The following is a 16,742-nucleotide window of genomic DNA, read 5'->3' as shown; positions in this document are numbered from 1 at the left end:
GTTGATGGACACGTAGCCATCATTGTTGTTTTCTTACTCTTTCAAAATCACACACAGGGATCTTTCACAGGCACGCACTTCGATGTGAGACCCGGGTAATGAATAATAAATGGTAACCATATTTGCATTTGGTGCACAGTTGGAACAGATTCAAGCTAGTAGCCTGGTAAAACTTTCAGCAGCCCTATGGTTTCTCTAGTTTGTGTTTTTGTTTCTAAAGGAAAACTCTTTCTCAGAAAAAATAAGTTTAGCATAGGATACCCAGTCTCAGCCACACTCCTTCTAAGTCACTTGCTTTAGTTTGAGTGCTGAAAGAGACTTACCATCTTCCTTTCCCAGGCTTATGCCACTGTCAGACAGCTGTCTGGGGTAGATGGTTTCGTGCTGTGGTACTTGGGCGAGGAGCAAGATTAGCCCCAGTGTGAGGTTGGCGGTTGTTCTGATGCCTCCTCTGCACAGCAGCTTAGTTTGGGACAAAAATGTTTACAAATCTCTATTTCAAGCAACCTTGGGCATCTAGTGGCTTAGAAAGCGTAATGGTAATTTAATTCCCAAATGCATAGCAGTCATGTGAAAATGGAGCTTAAACCCCTCTTCAAAGTTTAGCGTAAGTTTTTGGCTTTGTTTCCTCCCTGTCTATGTTCAGTGTGCTGCTTAGTATCTTTTTTTCTTTTTTTTTTTTTTTTTTTGGTAACTTGATAAATCTTTCTGCTAAAGGCAGAAGTCAGCCAGACTGGATAATCTGTTTTTGATTTAATCATATTGTGTATCTGGTGTATGCAAAATAAATCACTATTCATCTGGTTTTTAATCTGATTTATGTAGCACAGAGTTATATTGAGCCAGTTTTCTACAGCCTAGCACCAAGTTTTGTGACCCACCTTGAAGCAACTATACCTCATTACAGCATTTAGGAGGAATAGAGTGAAATTTATTAGGGCACAGAAAGGAATGGGACATATTTTCAACTGGTAGAAAATGCGACCTGAGGGAAGTACACTGATGTATATTTGATAGGAAGGCTGTGTGAAGACCTTTTATTTCTCTTCGTGACTCCTGTGGAGGAGCTCTTCTCTCCCCCATGTGATGCCAGCTAGATGAGGTAGTTTGGGCCTTTTCAAATTGATAATGCTTATTTGCAGCAACCAGATTTGATTTTACCACTGCACCATTTGCTTGGTGGCTTTTTCCTTTAACCACATTTAGCTGCAGGAAATTAAGTGCATGATGAAGATAACCTAACATAGGAAATAGCTCTGACAGCCCTAGTCTGTGACACTGGTAAATGCATCACTCTGCTTCCTTTATCAGGAAAACTCCCATTAATTGTCAATTTATAATCAGACAGGTAGCATTTTGGAATTTTGATGGTAGGTTTCAGGCTAACAATAAACTGTATTTTTATTTTCAGGCTTTACTTGAAAACATGAATTTTACAACTTAATTATACTGACATTTTCAGGTGCTGATTTGAAAGGGGGTTTTTTGTGCATTTTTTCTTTTGTTCTTTTTTTTTTTTTTAAGAGCTGTATTTAATTATGAAACTAATGCTTGCTTCCATGTATCTTAAAAGAAACCCAGTGCTCTTCACTGGAGATCTACATGCTGCTGGTCAAAGTTGTCCTTTTTAATTAAGTGCTAAAAGTTTCTAATCTGATAGATGTTGTGTCCTCAGAAGAAAGAAGATCCATCAAGTGAGAATTTACTTAAAACCAGAAAAATCTGTTTAAAAATGTGTGCTGATCATCACCAGGAGAGACACAGCTGTTTTGCTCTGCTCTTTGTCATTTATCATTAGTCAAATATGGTTTATCCAGAATTTTTTTTGAGATTTTTTCAGACTGAAGTATGTGTACCTAAAGTGCTGGGCAAAGACTAGTGGCTACATACCGTGGCCAATTGACTGTAATTTTTTGCTATTCCTTTGCTCTTTGTATGAGTATCTAGTAGCAGAAGAGCTTCCTGTCACCCTCAACATGGGTCTTGGCCATTTTGGGGGAAAGGTTTGCACGGGAACTAAGAAGGTGTAACATCCTGCCTGTAGCCAAGGCTGGGGTTTCCATGTGTGGAGGGGTGGCAGCCAAATTCAGGGTTTGTCCCTGGCAGGATCTTGCCACTGTGAAAGAGTGACCAGCTGGCTTCTGCTGTATCCAGATGTTCATGGCAGGTGGAGGCCTGCACAGAGGCAACGTCTTCCTTTTGGATGAGCTCCCATTTAGGCAGAGCTGGGAGCTGTGTGGTTGCTTTCTTCTCTCCTCCTCTGTTATTAGGCTGCATGTCCTGAGGGCTGGAGAGCAGAAGAGGTGGGAATTTGGAGCCTGCAACTTGTCAGCAAACTGTCCTGGGGTTGCAGGAGGTGCCCAGGGAGCAAGATGGTTGTGGTCCTCTCCCAGGGCTGGGACTTGGCAGCTCCAGCTGACCCCTGTAATGTGTGTAGTGTGTGTTCATAGGCCTGCAAGTCACATAGCTCAGATTTATAAGCGATGAGGAAAGATAACATAGAGAAACTTAGCACCACCTGAAGTCTCATAAGTGCAGAGGCACATGTGCACTAGTGGGTGCAGGTTAAATATGCTGGTGATACAGGGCTGGATAAGTACCCCAAAAAACCTAAAAGGCAAAGCAGAAAAAATTCTGGTGCTAGTGATCAAAGTCCCTATCCTGCCGTGGGAGACAACAGGGGTACCCTGGGGAATGTGAGAGCTGTAATGCCTGAGAAGTCATAAGTGCACTGAAGTGTGGATCACTGGGATGGTAACATGGAGTATTCAGTCTCTAGCTGAACATGTGCTTGTAGTATACACATCCAGTGTGGAAACTCTTGTGCATCCTTTCCCTCTCAGGGAGCTTGTTTCAGCTGTGATTCACGCAGCTCACACTGTCCTTGCACCCCAGCAGTGAGGCGAGAGACCAGTAAATCCCCAGTGTCCAGCCTTCTCCCAGGCTGGGGACAGCTAATAAACCCTTCAACTTCCTCACCTGTGTGCTGTGGTGGGACAAGTCCTCTTGGGGTGGCAGGGAGCCTACAGAGGGTTGAGGACCATGATTTTCTGCTTGCTGGTCACCTTCTCTGTGCTGATGGGAGAAATAGTAAAGTTTAATGTAAGAGGGCAGGGTATTATGTTGCACTTGTGCCGTTTAACTGCTCATAAAGACTTTTGAAGGACACCCAGTGAAGAGAATTCAACAAAGAAAAGGACATAGAGTTGACATGAAATTAGTGATTTAATTGTGAAGCTTTCTACTTCTATTTTAACATTGATAAGTTTGTCTCAGGCCTACTGTTTCTACGGTGCTTTTTTGTTTCTTTTCTTTCAACCCAAAGCATCAACTTGGCGTTTCTTACAGGTCTCCTGGCTGTTTTCAAGTGTGGTTTTATACTGGAAGAGGATTTCTAAGAATGACACTTTCCCACCATCACATGCTCTTGGGCCTGCTTGCTTTTGTGATGGTAATGAGTCCTTAGTATTTTAGTTAATTGCAGAGTCAATACAGAGCCAGAAGAGTGAGCTGCATTTTCTTCAGACTTGAACATCACCATCAGGATTCATAAGCAAGTTCTGACTTCAGAGCTTACTCCCCTGCAGTGCATTAACCCCAAAGAGATCAGCTTTGCTTTGAGGCTCTAGGATGTGTTTTGTGTTGGGAAGGAAGCAGGGAAATGGCTTTTTTTCTTCTTTCCGCCCTGTGTAAACTGAACAGATTTGTTGAAATCCATTAGATTTGTTAAATGACAGGCTGGTTTGACATTCACTTTCACAGCAGAAAGCCTCTTCCTAAAATTCGTCTGTGTTTTTCTGCCTACCTTTCTTCTTTTGGTTCAAGAGTCAATATAATGAGATATTTGTAAGCTATGTCTTAAAATTTTTCCATTTTGGTTACAAATCAGATACCATCTGGACCATCAGATATGCTTGACCCATAAATCTTCATAAAATAATGATTACCTTCTAAATTACTTATGTCATGGCATTATCCTTATTGATGAAATTTTAAATGTAATATGGTGAAGGATGAACTGCAAAACATGATCTCTAAAGTAATAGTACTGGATGCTTGTGGTTTGTGCTAGTGCCCTTGATGTTAATTTTTAATCCATTTTCCTTTCCATTTTAGCCCATCCCTCCCTGCCCTTGATTGGCAGCTGCCATCTCACTCAGGACCTTATGAACTACGTATTGAAGTGCAGCCGAAATCCCACCACCGAGCCCATTACGAGACGGAAGGCAGTCGAGGGGCTGTGAAGGCGTCTGCAGGGGGCCACCCTATTGTGCAGGTATCAAATTGTGTAATGAGCAGCACAGGTTGTTTATCTCAGTGCTCTGTGGTGAACACGCTTTCTTCTCTAAAACCAAAAAGCGATGGGAGATTTTTCCTGTCCTCAAAGATTACTGCACACGAGTGTGCCTTAGAGCGTATTTTAAACTGGGTGGACCAAGCCTTTGGTAAAAACAAGGCAAGAGCATCCACTTGCTCTTAGCAATGTGAATACAGAGCAAGAGGATTGCTACTCTGTCTGTGTAGGACTCAGTGAGTGTTCAGCTGGCAAGCAGTGACCACAAACCTATCTGTGCAGTCAGATTCCAGACACACAGTTTATACTGAGATCAGCTGGGGATGTGCCTCGGTACATTTAGTCCTTAACTTGCAGTTGGATCTAATCAGAACTGTGAACACATGTTGGAGTGCAGAGCTGTAGCAGTGATGTAGAAGTATGTCACTGGTTTGGATGTTGCAGTGAGTTCTGAGCAAAGGGAGGCACTTAAAGTTTGTTCTGTTCAGTTCCTAAACCCCTTCCAGCTGCTCTGGAAAGCATCTGAGGTCTGAATCTAGTCTTATGAATTGTATCAAGCTCTTCGGTTACTGTGTATAAAGCATTTAATTTAATAACACTCTAAACTGACCTTTAATTCATTTATATGACTAGTCTCATTCATTTTTTAAAGGACTTTGCTCAGGAGTGGGAAAAACAAGATTTAGTTTTTTAAAACAAAAAAAGAAAAAGTAGTGGGAGAGTGTGGGACTGAGTGCCTGTCCCTCTTCAGCTGCTGCTTTCTCACCCAGCAGTTAAACTTCCAGTGTTGTCTGTCAGGGTTGTGACCCTCTGTGCAGCGGAGCCCGGGTTTTGTCACTGCTCAGACATCACAGGATCCATGGGTGCCAGGGCACTGCCGCTGTGCTCACACTGCCTGGGTCTGTGCCACAAACCTTCTTGTAGGAGCAATGGCTTGTTGAAAGCCCGGACGGCTCAAGATGATGTACGGACTACACGTGCAGGGCTCGTGCGTGTTTGCTTATTTGGTGTAAAAGCTTGTTAGGAAACACATCATTAGAAGGAAGGATGGGAGGCTGAGATGACACTGGTCAGAGAATGCTGCTGCAGAATGTGTGTGCTGCTGTGGCAGCTGGAAAAGGAAAGTGAGGAGAGTTGTCAGCAGCAAACACAGTTCACTCTTTAGCTCTGCCAGGACTCATCAGTGACACAGGATTATGGAAGTCGTCTGCTGGAAGTTGAAAGGTTTTAGCAGAGCATTTGTCAACGATATTAAAGAGGGGCTTGTGGCAGACGTGTGATGACAATGCCTACTCTGTTTGTGGCTTCATGCAAGGAAATGCAAATGGGGAGGCAATCAATTTGCAATGGTCAACCTGGCGTTTAAAGTTTCTGATGTGCTTTTTGGAAAGACTGAATGTGATGCCAGCATTTAATTGGACTAAATGTGTCCAGACATTTCCCCTCTCATTCCCTGTCCCCGTCTGTCAGGAGTGAGCATACTGCTTCCAAGCACAAACAAGTACTTGTCAGAAAAGAGGAGAGGAAGCTATGGAAGGCATGAAGGGAGAGGGGAGGAAGCAGACAGTCCTAGCCCTGTCAATTTGCTCTACTGGTTTAATAAGGATTAGTGTATTTTTCAGTCTTTTTATTATGACTTGGACATCCTTTTCTCCAGAAAGAACAGAAACATAAAGGGGGCCAAAAAAAGCTGCTCCATGCTGACGTTACCATCATGACCAGTTATCTGAGGAAATACATAAAAGCTTCTGACTTAGACCAAAGATAGATTGATGTATTAAAAGTACTTCCAAAAAGAGAGGAAGTACTTATAAATAATTTTTAGAAGAGAAATAGTAAGTACTTATAAATAACGAAGTACCCGAAAAACAAAAGTATGTATAAATAAATGTAGGAGGAGGAAATCTAGGGACTAACTTCTGATAAATTAGTGACTGACAAAACCTGTAAAATGCATCTCTGAATAAACATATTTCCAGATGTAGTGGCTGTTTGGGTTGGGTTTGATTCATCCCCCTGTGTTATACAGAAAGGAGCCTAAGTTTTTGAAGTTCAAACCCAGAGGTAAGCTCAGACAGAATCTGAGTGTCTTCAGGTGAGAGATTTTGCATCAGGCTTTCCCCTCTAATATTTCTGGTGTTTTCCATTGTGTTAACTCAGGGAAACCTCTCATAAAACTGCTCTGGCCTCTTGCACTACCCTTTTGTGTTATATTCTTTTGCCATGTGGACAGTCTTTCTTATGTTGGTACTTTGGGGAAACTGGCTTTAATTTTGCTGTGTGTGTTATAAAGCTCTTTCCCTTTATCTTCAACAAGAAGAGAATGTGGAAGAGGTCTTTCTCTTTTCTCTCTTTTTCTCTTCAAACCCTCTCTTGCTGGCATCTTGCTTCCCAAACCAGGAGATGTTCTCACACTAATACCTCCACAAATCTGTAGGGCATACTAAGGCAGAGGAGAAGTAAATACAAAAAAAATCCACTGTTTATGGTATGGTTCCCAAGGAAAACTGCCAGGAGGTTGCTGTCTCTTCAGCCAGAGCATGTTTATCTATTTTTTTCCAGGCACTATTATCTTCCTTGCTGCTGCTCCATCTCTTCTCTTCTTGTGGGAGATGGAATGTCTAAGGATCAAAGGTTTCTGAGGGAAATGTGCTGGATGAGGAGAATGGTGGTGTAGGAGGGCAGGAGTCTCTTGTGGGTGTGGGTGTGACATGAAGCTCAGGGTTGGAGACCAATTTTTTCCTTTGCTCTACTGGCTCCTCCAGGCTGGTGACGTTTCTGTGGAGCTGGAGAGGGCCACATGTAAAGCTGAAGACCTGGCACCGTGTGGAATGCCACTGGTGTATGAGATTACCTTTCTCTCCCAAACCTGAGCATGGCAAGCCTGACGGGTGCTGGTGGCTGCCTGTGGCAGCAGAGTCTTGTCCTAACACAGTGCTGGAAGGCTCCACTTGCTCCTTATCATCTCTGCATTGTCTTCATAGGACTTGCTCAGTGGAAGCTCTTGCGAGCCATCTCCCAGGCATATTTCGTGCCAGCAGGATTTCTTGTGGATTTCCTTCTGTGGAATGGCTGCACCCTCCCTTCTGCACTTAAGAATGATATGGTTTGCAGAGCTTCAAGTTGCCTGTGAAGGCTCATGAGCCCCGTAATGCAATATTCCTCTCTCACATTTCACCTTTGCCTGTTTGGGTGTTTGGCTGCCATGGCAGCTCCAAGCTATCGCTGTTCCCGATTGCTAAACGTTTGGAGAGTGGGATGAGCCGGCGCACCTAGTGAGCTAAAAACGCCTCAGAAGATTGGCAAGCGAGTGGTGCTGGGGAGCGGTGCTGGTGAGCTCACGGCTGGCACTGACTTTCTCATCCCTTGGCTCAGGGAAGTATTTTGCGAGTTGCCGTTGCCTTTGGTGATTTCAGACAAGAGTACTCCCATCTCTGAGTCAAAACAGGGATGGTGCCCTAGCTGGCATCAGGCATTGTGAAGCTGCAGGCTGTGTCAGGTGAGGCTTAAACCTGGGACCACTTTGGGGAGTGAAATCCTGCCAGTATGTATCCTGTTGGCACCTCTCCCTTCACAAGAGTTCATGGGTAGTGGGAGGATTCTTTTGAATGAAGCAAGATGAAGTGAATAGGGGCCTTAGGAAACCCACAACATTAGATGGCTACAGCCATATTTTAAGCAAGGTGAGCTTAATTCAAGGGGGTTACATCCAGAACATCTTAAAAATGTCCTCTGTTTGGACCTATCTCCCATTCTTCATTTTGAGAGTGGTGGTAAGGAGTTACACAAGATGGGGATTGCATTCCAGGCAGTGATGGCTCTGTTTCAGCTGCAGGTAAGTAATACAGCAGATAAATTTTGGGCTCCCTGGGGAGGGATGGCACCAGATTATAAATATATGGTCTGTAGATATTCTAATTAATAACTCATCTTTGGAGTAAGTCAAGCACTTTGACTGCCTGAGATGGAATTTTTACAAGCAGGGTGCGGTGTATCTGTGAGATAAAATCCAAATACTCAGGAATGTTTAATTAAAGGGTATGATGTACTCCCATAGGAGATTGTACTCAATGGTGAAAGAAAATATTCAAATGCACAGAGCAGCCTAGTAAGCACTTTCAAAGGCCATGGTTATTATTAAGTTTTTTGACACAAAATATGCCAGGAATTCTCCTCAAGATTGCTCTTGTCATAGATAAATTGGTTAGAAGAAGGGAAGAAAAGGAGTTGCAGGGGTTGTCCTTTTTTATCTAGGTAACCAATACTATCCAGAATTTGTTTTCCTCTTTGAAAATTAAGTTAACATTGAAGATAGAGTGGATGCTGCCTTGCCTTTCACTGTATCACTTTGCAGTGAGGTGGTAGAGGTTGTGTATGGCTCCTGTGCTCCAATACGAAATTTGATCTGAGCCTGTTAACAGCTGAATAGTCTGAACTCCCTTGTTGTACAGGCAAAACACAACAATTTGTCTGCTGATTTACATAGTGAAAATGTTGTCTGTGCCAGGAGATTTGTTTGCAAGAGTCATCTGTGTCATTTCTTGACAAGATCTCAAGTAGGCACTTTGGGCCTGATTTTCAAAGGCCTTGAGGCATATGTTGGGATTTTTAAATCCCCTTATGACTAACAAGTGTCAGACTCCTCTCTAAAGCAATTGTTGCCTCAGTATTTTTTGTACATCTCCACATCACCATAATTAGGCACTAACATGCCCCTGAGCTGTTTGTGCACCTCAGTAACACATGGAGCACGTTATTGTTTGCTTCTCATGGATCAGTTGTTTTTTTTGCTGTTGGATAACAAGCTCAAGGTCCTGGTCCAGGTGCTGGCCACTGCAGATATCCGTCAGTTCTTTCATTTTCAGACCCATGAGCAATGAATACCTTTTGCAAACCCCTCAGGGAATAGAAAGCCTCATCCATCAAAGCACTGTAACTTCAGAGGGCATCACAGTCTGATACAGAACTTCTCATGCACCCAGTTTCACTAATGCTTAACAGCATGAGGTAAGAGGGTTGTGCAATAACCAGAAGACAAGATGAGAAGAAGAGAGAAATTGAAGAGCTAAAGACTGGAAAGAGGTGTTCACCATTGATGACAGGAAGAAGATGAAGGTATAAGGAAGCCCAGAGGAAGGCTTTTCCAGACAGATAATGGGCAAGTCCTTTGCAGCAATGCTGTGATGCTGCAGAGTAAGAGTGACCCCATGGTTATGTTTTTAGTGTATTGTAAGGGACTTCTCATATATGTGCATTGTGTGCATACATGCTTCTCTTGGTAGGGGTCTCCCAGTGCTGCAAGTTTGTTTTAAGCAACAGAGCTGCCACCATTGCTAGGTGAGTCAAGGGGAAGGAAAAAACAGTCCCTCATGGGTCCAGCTCATGGCCATCTGACACCTAACCAAGAAGAGTGGATGTGGAAAAAAATCATGTTAGCTGCTTTCCCCTTCCCTCTCCGAGTCTATCAGAGCAGAGTAGAGGGCATGTTCTTGTTAGTAAGCAGTGATTCAACTTGTCATGCCACAGTGGACTTCCTCTCTGTGCTGTTCTTAACTTCTTTTTAGAAGGCAGCATCATCCTTTTGTTCAGATGAAAATATAATCCTTTTTTTATGGTGGGCTTATAAAGACATTGGCAAGCACCTGTTAGCCAGGTTGCAAGTAATAGCACAAAGTCATGCAATCAGACAACAAACCAGACAGGGAGCCTACACCTTATAGCCTTGTTTTAGACAGCCGGTACTTCTTAAAAATAAGTCTAACCTGAATGGCTTTCTCACTTCTTGCATCTGTATAGTTAAAGCTAAACCTCAAACTAGCAGACACATAATCAAAACTGAAAAGTACAATGATTTGGCAGATGTTTTAAGGCTGCTATTGCTTCTATAAATCCAGCAAATGGAAGAATGCACATTGAAAGCTTTTCATCACTTTTTTTTTTTTTTTGTTAGGAGAGCATATTTTGGGAAGAGGGGAGCATATTTTGGTGTTTCGTGTGAAGTTGGTCCCACAGAGTAGCTCCACAAGCACAACTGTATCATTAGCTTATGGCCTCCCCAAGGAGGGGTAAGTCCAGAAGGGAGCCATCCTGGAAAGTGTGCTGCTGTCAGGCAGAAAAGATTTCATGACCCTGAAAATGCAACTTCAGCTCTGATTTATGAGCCATCCTGGGAACAGGCTTCTTCTGTTTGGTGCAACAGCCCTTTCCAAATGAAAAACGAAGTTTCCATCAGCTCTGCTCTCTGCTGTTAAAAATGATACCTCGCCCACGCTCAGTATGATGGACATTGCAGTACATATCCCGGCTGTTAGGAGGCTGAGATATTCAATCTGGCTTTCCAGCCTGAAGGCTTTAGCCCTAGGATTGCCTTCAGTTTGGTCTTACTGGCTGCAGGCAAAGCAGGAGTCGGTGATGGCCTTGAGGGAGGCGGAGATGGAAAGCATTCCTCCACTGGTGCTGTCTCCATTCCGTTGTGAAAGGGTATGATATAACAGACCTTGACTTTCCTCTTCCTTGACCTCTCCAGGTTTACTTTCTTCCTTGTTCTTTGAGACAAGGGAGTCAGTGGCATCGCTCTCGCTGTGTGGGGTATCTTCTAGCTGTCCTCTGTTAGTGGTTGATTAGGCAAAGACCTTCTAGGTTAGGGAGGAAGCAGAGAAGTCGTCTTTATCTCCAGCACTGCTCACAGAGCCATCCTTTCTGCTTTTGTCAGGTTGGTTTTGGTTACCAGCAGCATACGCACCCTGAGTGTCTAGAAACAACGTGATGGAAGTCTGTGCAAGGTCAAAAAAGAACAGTCTTTAGTAATCTTCTCTGATTCCTTGTTTACTTTTTCTAAGGTCTCATGATGCCTCCTTTTACTTGGTGAACTGCTTGCATTGTGGACAGTTTATTCTGCAGAGTTTTTCTTTGTCTAAAAGGGCAATTCATCATTATTTTGGAAGTATACCTCCAAAATGTATATTGCTGCTCTCCAGGGAGGAATCAGGACTCATCCTTGACTGTTTGAGTGCGATGCTTTTTTTTGTCCCTTCCATCCTTTTTGCCCTGTGCTTAATATTGCATTACTCCTGCTAAAAGTTGTAGATGTGGTGTCTCTTGCTCTGTTTCTGAATTTTCTTTCTAGAAGTTGCCATTCCCCTTTCCCACAAGTGATCAGGTAGGTCCCAATCAAGATAAGAATTCCCCTTGCCTTATTTTTTCTACATACCTGAATAGAGTTTAAGTGTGTCTATAGGCCTGATCAGTATCTGTCATTGGGTGGTGTTCAATGAAGATGGAAACAAAAAAATTAATATACTCAGCAGCAGAAATAGGTGATTTCTTTGCAGTGGTGTACTAGGAAAAGTACCTGCACAAGCCACAGCAGCCTGGCAAAAGACATCCGTGATACTGCTAGGGAGTCTGCTATGAATGTGCTTTCGGAGCTAAATATTCCCAGTTCCTTTCCTCTGTCAACATCTGTAGAGCTCAGGAGCCTGTAGTATGATCTGTTGTCTCGTATATTTCTCTTTAGAAAAAGTATTAGAAAGAAACAGTTCAGCTTAAGAAGAGAAAAAAACATCAGCCAGTGACATTTTTGAGGGTTTGGGCACATTTGAAAGCTTAAAATGTGGTCATCGTGTAAAACCCAAAAACTGGCAGTTGCATAATTTATGCTCTAATACATCTTTGTCTTTTGGAAATATTTTTCTGATGTCTGAGCTATTCATGTTAAAAAATGCATAGTGATGCTGACAATTGATGGTGGTGGGGGTGGTGTTGATGGGGATTCCCAGTAAATTCATGGTAGAAGCACCCGTACACTGAAAATGCATGCATCAGGGGGAACACCTAGAAATTATGAGAGTCACAGGATCAGAAGACAGAGAAGAAGCTGCAGATGCTTCTGGTTGGCCAAAAGAGGATACCAGTAGGGCTAGAAATGGGTACCCACTTTTCTAAGGAAAAATACAACATGGGTTGATCTTTTGCTTGCCTCAAATTACCAGACCTCAGTTAAAAAAAACCAAACAAACCAACAACAAAAAACAAACAAAACACAAACAAACAAACCAGACCGAAACAAACAGAAAGACCACCAACCCAAAAACCCAGCCTCAAACCAAATTACATTCAAAGAAGTATTGGGGCAGTCCTGCAGTCAGACAGCTTAGCCTGCTTAATTCAAGCACATGCTTAGGGGTTTGCTGACTCTTGGTTTAGCTGTTTTTAAGAAAATAAGAGTGTGGGTGGGTAAGATGTTGACGACTGGGTTTAAAATGGGAGCTTCAGGTGATATGCGGGGCTGTGGTGTGGGCGTGAGCCACAGTTGTCACTTGACTTAGTTTTAGTTGCAGTTGAGAAGACCTACACCAAAGTTACCAACCAGCAAATCTTCTCCAGACTTGTCAGATTATTGCACATGTGCCCAAAAGCTGAAATGAAACACAGTTAAAATTAAAATGCAGCTTTACCAGAAGCCAGATGCTTCATTATAAGCTGGGCTAACCTACCTGCCAAATACTGCTAACCTGCATGAGGCAGGTGATTAATTTTTTACAAGTCTGCTTTAGCAACTAGACATCTGTCCTCTATTTCTAAAAGTAATATCTCAGGGCAAAGGGGTTTTTTTTTCTTGGTACTCTGAATTACATAAAACATATATCATGAAAATTATATTGCCTGCATTCTGTATGAAGACGTACTGGGGGCCAGTTCAAATTTCAGATCCCTTTCACACCAGCCTAACTCCATTGGAATTTCTGGTTTTATATTTTCTAATTTTTATATTCAAGATGAGTAAAAAATTACATCTGTAACATACCTTGTGATCTGGAATGTCAGTATGTGTGGTTATAATATAGATTTTCCATTTTAATTAGTCATTATTTCAGCTAACAGGCTGAATCAGTGGAAAATAAGATGTCAAATTACTCAGTTGCTCTCTTGAAGTATGTTGCAGCTTTCATTATGAGCAGAGTTTATAATTTCTTTCCTTGTGAAGAATAGCTCAAGATCTTCTTTGATACGTGCCGTGAAAGGGAGATAATCCATTACAGCATCTGCTATGTACATACATAAGTAAAATTTGTTGCAGACTGTTAGTGCAGTGAAATCACATAAACTTTCTCCTCCCTCCACATGTTCAAGAAATAATTTAGCAGGAGTTGCCTATTTTCACTGAAACAGTTTAAACATGCTAGTGATCAATTTACTTGCACGTGGTAAAAATAATATAGGTTACAGACAGATTTGTAATACAGTTTTTGAACACCTGTTTTTAATGTTTCAGTACCCAATAAAGTGGAGGAACTCCTGCTTTTGGTTTGCATGCAGACGTTATGTACATTGGGATTTAAAAGTCTGCTGCGTAGGTTTCAAATGCAGTCCTGTTCAAAGCTGTAAACACTTGCAGGCACAGCGTGGGTACGTTTTGGGGAGTTGGAGACACTGGAGTCCTCAATGAGTTGTGCTCTTTGGGCACTGATAACATGGTGTTAGAACCACATGTGAATCCCGGAGAAAACCAATAGTCCTCACCAGGAAGAGAACTGCTCCCTTGCCACTTGCAATCCTACTCATGTAAAAATATTGCTGGTTCCATTCTGTGTAATATAAGGGAGAAAAAATGTAAGAGATTGAGCAAAGCGATCTTCAGAGAAACAGAGCACTTAATCATAAAGTGGGATTAAATGTTGAATACGCGCTTAAGTTTTCTACCAAGTAAGAATACGTTGATTAACTGGCAATTAATTGTGCAGTGTATTGTCACTCAGGTTATTTGGCTACAAAATCTGGATTAAAACACTTTCACTGCCTTGCACGGGTGTTACAAGAGATTGGGTGTCAGGTGTGAGCATGTGGGGCTGCCAGCTGCCTGAAAATAGCGTGATAAAGGGGAGCAATTGCAGTAGCTGCATTCTGTTCTTGCAGACCTCTGTGCTGCTTTTCAGGAGATTTACTAAGTTTTCCCTTTTAAAAATCTGATGCATTGGGTATGTGTTGCAGGTTCCCCATGTGTTACCGCTTCTTTCTGATGGTTTTCAGGTGAATGCTACTAACTGGGCTCTCCTTTGCCTCTGTCTTTGGTCCCTTTGATTTCGGGATCCCTTAGGATGACTGCATCTTCTTTTGTTCTGCCACCCTTGTGCCTGTCCACATCTAATGGCTGTGAAGTCTCTGTGTCTCTGACACTTTTACTGGATGTCTTGATTTTACTGGATGTCTTAATAGCAAGTCAGGCATGATGATACTGGAGCCAAGCTTTCCATCCCTGTCCAAGATCTTCCCATTACTTTCCTCTGTCTTTGGGCAAACTGTACCTTTCTTCATGTCATTTAGGTCTATAATTTAGACTGTTCACTGAAGTCTGCTATATTTAGCCGATTCCTGTCCCTGTGCCCGCATCAAAACAGCAGTATCAGCATATCGTGCATGTTCTGCACAGGACATGGATGCCCATACTCGCTGTACTTAATAAGACTCACGTTTCTGTCCCCTCAGCTCTCTACCCATGAAAGGGCAGTGGCTAGCTTTCAGGAAGCCTGCAGCATATCGTGACTGCACAAATAAATAGCTAGAAGGGAGCAGGTTGGGAGAGAGATCACGTTTCGTTTCTGGAGAGCTGCTCAGAGCTGAGCTGTGCATGAATCCTGAGTGCAGCTCGGGCACAGAGAGTTAGTCCCAAGTTTTCATCCCCGTCTTAGCGTCTTCACCTGAGGCAGCTACTTCGTTTAGCACTGCAAGGAGAGAGAGACCCGAGCCTGAGATGGTTGCGGCGTGTCAGGATTAAGAAGCTCGAGCAGGGCTTGCACAATGTTGCCTGTGCTTGCCGGCGGCCAGGACTACCAGCGCCTTGGCTCTCCTGCGTGTGTACGCGGGGATATAACGCTTCGCTTCTGTGTGAGGGGCAGAGAAGGGATGCAGGTGCCTATTTTGGATGAGCTGGACTGTTGCCAAAGTGAGCTCCCATGCACAGGGTGGCATGCTGGGTGCGGCCATGGGGCGAAGGGATGGACACTGTGTGGGTGCTGCCGGCAGCGTGCCTGGGGCAGCACACAGCTCTGGGGCCAGTGAGGGGCTGAGCTCCTGCTGCCACCCCCCTTCCCTGCATATCCTGGCCTGACGTGTTGTTGTTATGATTGCTATGGAAATAATTTCAATATGTTTTGTACTTCTGAGATGCTGTGTCTATCATTGTTTGGCTGGAAAGCTGCTTGACTGGTTTTGGAGGGTGGCTGTAAATGCACAAACACGAGCTGATTTTTTTTGTGTGTGTGTTGGAAAGTAGGAGATTCATAGCATGGTTTTAATTAGAATTGCTCATTTAGTCTTTCACTGCAGTGTGTTTTTTAGTTGAAAGATAATTTAATTTTCTTTGTTTTGGAAGATTTTCGTGCTTGTCTGTGTGAAATGTCTGTATTTACTGTGCTTCGTTGTGCTTTGTGCATAGCTTTGATTATGAGGAGAGTCAAAAACAAAACTTCCCTGGGCTGTATTGTTTTCTACCTGCTTAGCTTTTAATACAGTCTTGCTGGTATATATGTATCAAGTACCTGCATATCTAGGACAAAAACACTGGAGAAAATTGGCAAAGCATGCAGGGTTAGATTTAGCCATAAAATTCTCATTGACTTGAACAGGAGTAGCATGACTTAAAGTTGAGAAGTGCTGAAGAAGTGTGACTGGTATGGGTCAGCTTGCTTTTTGTCTTGGGAGAAGTTCGCAGAAGGTACTACCTGTTGAAAAAAAGGCAAATTCTCCCCAAAATCTTGCCACTTCTTTCAGAACTCTGTATTAAGATCTTGTAACAGCTCCTGTACTGTGGGAGAGTATTTGATCTGGTTGAAACACAATGCAGCATGGAGCAGTCTGGCATATATGTACAATATTATTTAGATAGTGCCTGTCATATCAGGATAAAAAAAAGCTACATAAAATATATAAATTTCTCTCCATAGTTAAAGGAATTCATAAAATGGCTTGGAATGTGATATATATAAAAAAATATTACAGATTGTGTTTATTAATCAATCATCCTTAATAATCCTGCAATAATTTTGTAAATGGCTTTCAAATTAATTTCCAGCCTCTTGTTTTGCAATGATGTTTTCATTATGTGGGCCTTATGTATTGTAGCTCTTATTCTGCAATAATAGAATATTCTTTAATATAGACTTGAATATTACTACTGAATGTAGGTTATAGAGTATTATTGACCACAAAATGGCATACAGTTGTAGAATTTGACACAAACTCCACCCAGCTGCAAACATGAGCTTCTAGGGACAAACAAATTTAGACCACAACTTGCCAGCACATGTGCTAGTATCTAGGTACACAAGCAATCTCAAGCACATGTCCGGAATACATCAAAGCCTCATTTCCTAATCCCTCCAGGTTGTGAGGAAAACCTTAAAATGTGTGAACTGACATAGCCCCACTGTTGGCTGCAAGAGCCCTAGCT

At 42.6% G+C, this 16,742-nt stretch overlaps 1 protein-coding gene across 5 annotated transcripts in view; it reads left to right on the top strand.

Moving 5' to 3' along the window:
• NFATC1 (nuclear factor of activated T cells 1) overlaps nucleotides 1-16,742 on the top strand; it is a 110,952-nt gene that overhangs the window by 15,387 nt on the left and 78,823 nt on the right. For all 5 annotated transcript variants that reach the window (XM_051798886.1, XM_051798883.1, XM_051798884.1 and 2 more), the window contains exon 3: nucleotides 4,117-4,276. In XM_051798886.1, the coding sequence (XP_051654846.1) occupies nucleotides 4,117-4,276 (160 nt within the window). The remainder of the gene's footprint in view (nucleotides 1-4,116; nucleotides 4,277-16,742) is intronic.

This window comes from Manacus candei, unplaced genomic scaffold (assembly GCF_025592945.1).
Source record: "Manacus candei isolate 608988 ecotype Guabito, Panama unplaced genomic scaffold, ASM2559294v1 h1tg000049l, whole genome shotgun sequence".
In the NCBI taxonomy this organism is placed as follows: domain Eukaryota; kingdom Metazoa; phylum Chordata; class Aves; order Passeriformes; family Pipridae; genus Manacus; species Manacus candei.
The sequence above is the reverse complement of the archived record's forward strand: the minus strand, read 5'-3'. Positions and strand labels throughout refer to the sequence as shown.